This window comes from Protomyctophum parallelum (genome assembly GCF_964188405.1).
Source record: "Protomyctophum parallelum genome assembly, chromosome: 5".
NCBI classification, from domain to species: Eukaryota; Metazoa; Chordata; class Actinopteri; order Myctophiformes; family Myctophidae; genus Protomyctophum; species Protomyctophum parallelum.
Window position 1 is genome coordinate 44641617 of NC_139702.1, and position 8159 is coordinate 44649775.

General features: G+C 47.1%; 1 protein-coding gene across 1 annotated transcript; it reads right to left on the bottom strand.

Annotated features, from left to right (window-relative positions):
* Positions 1 to 358: 358 nt before the first annotated feature.
* On the bottom strand, positions 359 to 7569 carry LOC310859168 (voltage-dependent calcium channel gamma-3 subunit-like; the record flags this gene model as incomplete). Its single annotated transcript, XM_083765567.1, has 5 exons — positions 359 to 740; positions 2089 to 2368; positions 3042 to 3182; positions 4733 to 4816; positions 7383 to 7569. 5 exons carry the CDS (start codon positions 7567 to 7569, stop codon positions 359 to 361), a joined length of 1074 nt encoding a protein of 357 aa, XP_083621693.1.
* Positions 7570 to 8159: the final 590 nt, after the last annotated feature.

An 8159-nucleotide genomic window follows, 5' to 3' on the forward strand; every position in this document is an offset into this window, starting at 1 on the left:
GGTGACGTATTGAAGCTGTGTCACAGCGCCACATGTAAACACAACCTACCAGACTGGTGACGTGGGGAGGAACACAGCCATCAAACAAAAAATGTTTGGTCAAACCATGTGCCTTCCATTGGAAAAGCATTGGGAATTTTGGGCGGACAACGGACAAGACAGGTGTCTTTTAGGTGTGAATGAGGCCATATCAGTTTTTCCACGCTGGTTCGGGTTCATAATTTCTGCTTGCGAGAGACCAGATTGAGGTACAGTAGGAGGAGGGAACTTGTGAACTCAATATAGTTCAGTTAGAGTCAGGTAGAGTCAGTTTAGGGGGCTATAGCGCCTCTAAAAAAAAAGGGTCGTGTTTGCGTTCTCAGACCGGGGTGGTCCTCCGGCTGGCGGCACAGTTTCCAGTCAGAGAGTTATTTACGTCGTTGGGCGTTGCCGCCACAGCGTTATTCACATTGTTGCCGGCGGCGGCCACGACTCCCCCCCCCGCCTTGCCGTTGCCCCTTGGGGGGGCAGGGGCCTGCAGGGGCGTGGTCATGGCGTACAGCATGAAGTCGGGCGTGATGGACAGACCCCTCTGCAGCGGAGGCGTAACGGACCGGCCGCTGAGCGGAGGCGTGACGCACGTGACGCCCGGGGGCGGAGCCAAGGCGTGGTGGTTCTGGTCGACGCTGTCCCGCGGCTGCAGGGAGGCGTGGTGGTGGAAGGAACCGCCTCCTCCGCTGTAGTTGCTACGGTAACTGCACCTAAGACACCATAAGACAACATTGATTGATTGATTGATTGAAAATGTTCATTTCACAGTATATGCAGAATATACATTTCAGACGAAAGCACGTAAAGTCAATACAAACAAAAACTGTTTACTTTGAGGACGAAGCCATGATTGATTATTACACTTGTTTACAACAGGGTCCACCATTTTCAATTCATCAGATTCACATTTAAAGTGACAAATATGCACTTCTATGAATTAAAAAAGCAGGAAATCATCATATAAATGAAGTACAAAAGGGAAAAACACGTACAGTATGGGAAGAAAGGGTTGGGGGGGGGTGTTGGGGGGGGGGGGGGACACTCCCCTGTTTCCAGGGGCCTGTTTCCAATTGCAGCCGTCCGTAGGTGCCCTTTGAGGGTAGCGCTTTTGAAGGAGTCAAGGGATTCACATGTCTTAGGAAGTGAGCCCAGTGTCTGTGACATCAAACACTGCTAAAATATCTATAACCACATATTACACACATAAAGACCCCAGGAAAGTGTTAAAAATCTTCTTAACGTCATTAACATTTTAGAAAAACGGGTTGAAGTGTCCCTTTAAGTGACACCAACCTGTAGATTCACCAATGCAACACTAGGCAATATACCTTTCATACTCACCGATACCGATACCAGCGTTTGAGGCATGCAGTATCGGCAGCTTTACCAATACTGGAATATCGGTATCGTAAAGCAACTCTACTCTTCGTATACACCTCCTGCTGGCCTTTTCCTGCCGGAAAGAGCGGGAACAGGAAAAGGAGGCCAAAAAGAGCTCGGAAAAAAACAGGAAAGGAGGGTGAAAAGAGCGGGAACAACAGGAAACGAGGTGGAAAAGAGCAGGAAAAAAGGAGGCCAAAAACAGAGGGAAAAACAGGAAGGAGGGCCAAAAACAGTGGGAAAAACAGGAAAGGAGGCCAAAAACAGTGGGAAAAACAGGAAAGGAGGCCAAAAACAGTGGGAAGAACAGGAAAGGAGGCCAAAAACAGTGGGAAAAACAGGAAGGAGGGCCAAAAACAGTGGGAAGAACAGGAAAGGAGGCCAAAAACAGTGGGAAAAACAGGAAGGAGGGCCAAAAACAGTGGGAAGAACAGGAAAGGAGGCCAAAAACAGCAGGGGAAAAACATGAAAGGAGACCAAAAACAGTGGGAAAAACAGGAAAGGAGGGCAGAAAACAGCAGGAAAAACAGCACAGGAGACCAAAAACTGCTGGAAAAACAGGAAATGAGGCCAAAAACTGCGGGAAAAACAGAAAGGAGGGCCGAAAACAACGGGAAAAACACGAGATACGGTCACAAAGAGCGGGAAAAACACATGCGATAAGGCGGTAAAGAGCACCTCCTGCTGCGGTTGTAGTTGAAGTAGCGGTTGCGGTAGAAGGAGGAGCTTCTCAGGACGGGCGGAGGCTTCCGGACGGAGGAGCGTCCGTTGGTGCGGAGCTGCCGGTGCTTCTCGATGAAGACGTGCACGGCCAGGACTCCCGCAATCTCGGCCATTACGAAGGACAGCGCTCCGAAGTTGAAGGACCAGCCGTACTCGTGGGTCTTCTTGCTGTCCTGCTGGTTGTCGCCGGACATGGCCGATATGTAGACGATGATGCCAATGACGTTGCTGAGGCCTGATGGTGGGAAGTGGATTGTGTCACGAACTGTATAGTCTCGCATTGCCAGACTGTTGCCTCCGCAATTTCCAAACGCTTCATCATACAGTCTGGGCCAACGGAAGAGCTGTCATGAGTCGCGCACATTTATCCTAATATCAAGAGAAAACATCTAAGTATACAGTATATAGCTTGTTGCTTAGCAGAAAAGGAAATATAAAAATAAGCTCTAAAGATATTTTTAAATATATTTCCGTGAACGGAAATGGCAGCTTCCTCTCATGGGGGCTATAGGTCCAGACTATATAGCATTCGGAGATTGTGGAATAGTTATTACGTGAGACTACGAACTGTATTGTCAATCTGTCATAAACTATAATCTGTGTACTGTGTACTTTTATTATGTAGTGATGCCCTAGTGTTTCCTGTTCTGCCTAGTGGTGTTTGCCTGTCTTGTCTCACCTCCCTGTGATCAATGTGTTTTTCTACCTGTGTCCTGTTAGTCTCCCAGCCAATCCCAGTGTTAATTGTTTCTTCTGTTCACCTGTGTATTGTGATCCCTGTGTCTACTTTAAACACTCACTTATGTTCCCTGCTTGAGTATAGAGCAGTTATAGTTGTTATGGTGTTCTGTAAGTAGTGTTTCCAGTCCTGTGTGTACTCTATGTTACCCTGAGTTTTGGGTGAATACCTGCAGCAATAAACAGGATCCCAGCTGTGAGGATGATGTTGTGTCGTCTCTTGTAGAACTCACTGGCAGCGACGCACAGTCCTCCGAGAAACAACAGACACACGCTGCATATGGGAAACAGGCTGGACGCTCTCACTACACCTAGAGACAGAAACAACAGACACACTGACGATGCATGGGAAACAGGCTGGATGCTCTCACTACACCTAGAGACAGAAACAACAGACACACTGACGATGCATGGGAAACAGGCTGGATGCTCTCACTACACCTAGAGACAGAAACAACAGACACACTGACGATGCATGGGAAACTGGCTGGACGCTCTCACTACACCTAGAGACAGGAACAACAGACACACTGACGATGGGATCTACACCTATAATTAGTTTTTCTCTTTTCTGCCCTGCAAAGCAGTGGTTCCCAAAGTGGGGTCCAGGGACCCCCAGGGGTCTTTGAGGGAGTTCCAGGGGGTCCCCAGCAGCCAAATGATAGTTTGGAACCAATTTGTACACACTCAGAGTAAAATTTCCATAGATTTTACAATATATAGGCTAAATTGGGGGTCCCATGAGATAGAAATGCCATTAATTGGGGGGGGGGTCCTTGAAATTTAACGGGTTGAGAAACACTGCTAGAGCCGTAAAATCTTCTCTTATGGGGGTCCCTATCTCTTCAAATGGGGGTTCGCAGGGCTGATTAGTGTCAATCTGGGGGTCCTTGACGTGAAAAAGTTTGGGAACCACTGCTGTAAAGCACTTTTCATGACATTGTTATGTCATGAAAGGTGCTATATAAACAAAGTGTATTATTTAGAGAGGAGAGGTTTAGTAGTACACAGGAGAGGAGATGTAACACATTAACACAATGCGAGCCCAGCGTCAGTTGGAACCAGTAAATCGTTGTGCCCAGTTATTTGTCGCATCGGAGCCCATTTCAGGGTGACACAGTAAAGGGTGAGGTCGTGTCCACTGGCCATATATGGAGCGTGTCTTGAGTGTACAGGGTTTGATGAGGTCAGATCGACATATGGAATGTCAGAACAGGTCAGCTCCACATATGGAGATCTAAGGCCTCACTCACACTGTTGCAACATGGTTTGACAAAACATTTTTGTTTGATGCGGGGGAGGGGGGCACAACACAGCCATCAAACAAAAAAATGTTGTCAAACCATGTGACTTCCATTGGAAATGCATTGGGCGGCCATTAAACACGGACAAGACACAACACACATGTTGCAACAGTGTGAGTGAGGCCTAAGGGTGGCAGCGGGTGCAGTGTCTTGAGTGTACAGGGTTTAAAAAAAAAAAAAAAAATTGATGGAGGGCCCAGGTAGGGCCGGGCCTTGATTTTCGGGGCCTGTTGTGAACTCTAGTTTTCGCCGGCTCCTGGGCGCGGCTGCACTAATAACTTTGGGGCAGGCCCGTCTAGAGTTTAAATGGACAGGTATCGGTCAAAAGGAAGACATCGAAGAGGAAGGATGGATGGGGGAAGGATCAACATATGGAATGTCAGCACAGGTTTTGACATATATCCCTATACTAATATTGATGACATCAGGGATCTCCATATATGGGCTTAATTGCGACAGCAGGTCGCATTGCATCCCTGATGATGTCACATGATGTCATGAGACCTGGTACAGATAGCGTACAGTACACACACACATACAGGTGTATTTATACTCACGTAGGAGGTACTCTGCTCCGTCCTGTTCATAGTCATAATCCTCTGGGAAGTGTTCGATGTCTTTACACACTCCTTTGTACGTACCTGTATACGCACGCACGCACGCACGCACACGCACGCACGCACGCACACGCACACACACACACACACACACACACACACACACACACACACACACACACACACACACACACACACACACGTGTTTTAAGCATATAGCAAATACTTTAGCTATTGGAAAATAGCAGATCTACAAGCTCATAGTGTGGCCCGAGTGCCGCGTTACAAGCTTGTAGATCTGCTATTTTTGAAAAATCATGAAAATGTGGTGCAAATCTTTGAATATATATTCTTTCAGAGGGAGAGTTTGTAACTCATATATTTGCTTCTGGGGGGGTTCCCTGCAGGAACAACATATTTTCAGCCAATTACATATAATTTGTGGGGGAAATTTGAGCACCAATGACATACATAGACGTATGTTTATCAGAAAACTGTCATGATTTAAAAGACATTTGTATAGAATCTGGTCTCAGTCCTAAATGGGTTAATGATATGATTACTTTTAGCGAATATCTTAGTTTTAATTCAATTGAGTCAACGTGTAACTGTAAAAAAGGGTAACTGTATAATGGCACGCCTGTGCTGCCTACGGGACTCGCCCTGCGGCCTCGCTCCTGCATGCAGCAACAAAACACACCCCTCTGGTGGAATCCTGCTAAATTCAGCAGTGAAAAGTGCTTTTTCTAAAAGTGCAACATGCAGTGAAAGCAAACACACAGTAACGTGTGTGTGTGTGTGTGTGTGTGTGTGTGTGTGTGTGCGTGTGCGTGTGCGTGTGCGTGTGCGTGTGCATGTGTGTGTGTGTGTGTGTGTGTGTGTGTGTGTGTGCGTGCGTGCGTGCGTGCGTGCATCCGTGCGTCCGTGCGTGTGTGTGTGTGTGACGATCAATAGTTCTCGGCACTGAACTTGTTTAACGATGTGGACAGGCTATTGATAAACCACACCCCCTGTCAGCCAATCAGCTCCGCCCATTGATCTGTTAGGTATCGATGCTGCCGTGGCCTCATGTTGCCATGGTTACCATCACCACAATACCTATATACATAAAGATACTAACCATAACCACACTCTTTTTCTGCGTCCTTGCGTGCGCGCACGTGCGTGCGTTCGCGCGCGCGTGTGTGCGTGCATGTGCCAAGTATAACTCAGGCACCGTTTGACCGTTTGACCTGACTTCAAACTTGCCACGTGTGGTCACTAATGACCCAGGTGATGTTAGGTCACCCCAGAGCCAATAGAAGAGTTATGATATAGAGGGGGCAGAAACCGAGCGCTCGAGTGCTGTTCATGCAGCCTGAACTGAGCCAAGCTGGAGTTGGAAATACTTTGTTTTCAACGAGGCGGCGCAAATAAGAGCTATTTTAAGCATGTGTGCAACATGACACCTGTTTTAAAGTATTGTACAGTAACAACTAAAGTGTCTTTAATGTTTATGTTGTACTATTACTACAAAACTATCTAAAATAAAGGGATTTAAGATCATTAAAGATGGGCTGTTGCCTGAGTCCAGTGCATTTCTGCATACTTCCGGTCCAGGACTTGTCCCAGTTGGTTGTCCCCATTCTCAATATAATAAGGGGAAATTAGCTTAAGTTATGGCAAATCTGGAAAAGAAAATGCTTACCACTAGCTTTCTTCACAGATGCGTTCATAAAGGTGTCTACTATCACAGAAAGAAATGTTCCAACCCAACTCCCTTGGGAAACTTTGTGACAGCTGCTGAAAGTTGGGGTACCAATATCAACCAATATAAGGCAAAAGAATGCCCAAAGCCGTCATCACAAATGTGATGAGGTCAGCACAAGTACGTGGCTATGGCCGAATTTAGCCCAAGGAGTGTTTTTCATGCAAAACTAATGCTTGGAATGGATTCAGCATCATGAAAACCCCCTAGTTTGACATGTCACATGCTACTTAAAGTATAATGAAATTTGGAATTCTTTGCCTTATATTGGTACCCCAACTTTCAGCAGCTGTCACAAAGTTTCCCAAGGGAGTTGGGTTGGAACATTTTTTTTCTGTGATAGTAGACACCTTTATGAACACATAGAAAGCTAGTGGTAAGCTTTTTTTTTTGCAGATTTGCCACAACTTAAGCTAACTTTACCTAACTAATAGAAGTTAGGACACACAAAATACAGCAGGGCTGTATTTTTGTGTCTTAAGTACCAAGTACCACACACACACACACACACACACACACACACACACACACACACACACACACACACACACACACACACACACACACACACACACACACACACACACTTCTTATTTCTAGTTTTTAACATTTTAACTATAGTTTTTCTAATGAAAATGTCTGTAGGCCTACTTCTGTTCTGTAAAGCGACTTTGGGTACCCAGAAAAGTATTAGTATTATTAACATTGATTTTACAATATAAATTGGCCGTCTCAGAGATAGAAATGCCATTAAATGGGGGTCCGTAGCCTAATTCATGTCAAACGGGGGGTGGGGGGTCCTTTGAAATGATACGGGTTGAGAATCACTGCTATAGATTGGGGATCCTTGACGTGAAAAAGTTTGGAAACCCCTGCTCCACATGGAAGTCACTTTTAACCTACCTTCGGTACAGCAGGTCCTCCACAGCCCGGAGTGGGTGAGAACCTCCTCGTTCTTGCGGATGGTCTCGTTCTCCAGGTGGTTCTTGGGCCGACACATGCCGCGCGAGTACAGCCAGTAGTCCGTGCCCACGGCGATGGTCATCAGGCTGAAGGCGCAGAAGGCGCCGGCCGTGGTCAGCAGCATCATGGTCCCCTGGTAGCGGCGCACCCTCATGATGCTGCCGGCCGGGGAGGCCGCTGAAGCGCCCTCCTCCTCCTCTCCCTCCCCTGAGCGGGGATTCTTTATAGCCTTTACAACAACGACACGCTCTTCCCTCTGTTTCTTCTCCTCCGCTTTGCGACGTTTTGGGAAGCGATCCGAAGCAGCAGCTGGCTGCCAAGTCCACACCATCTGAGGAGCGCGGCGGGATTTACGCACATAATATCCTTCTCCAAAATGGAACTTCTGGGTTGTGTTGTGGATGTGTGAATGGATGGATGGAGCGGTGGGTTTAATCTGTATAGCCTATAGGCCTACCTCTCGCCTCTCCCTCCGTGCGGTGTGTGGTGTGTGTGTGTGACAGTGTCAGCCAGCCTGTCAGGGTCGGTCACACACAGTTCAGTTCATGCGTACTGGAAAGTGGGAAGGGAAGGTCTCCATGTCCGCGGAAGCGCGCAATAAAGAAAGCCCGCACGTAAAATAAAATAAAAACTATACAATTTCAGTAGATTGCAGAGGTGGGAGGAAGTCCCTATGTTGCAAGTCCAAGTCGAGTCTCAAGTCTTTGCTCTCAAGTC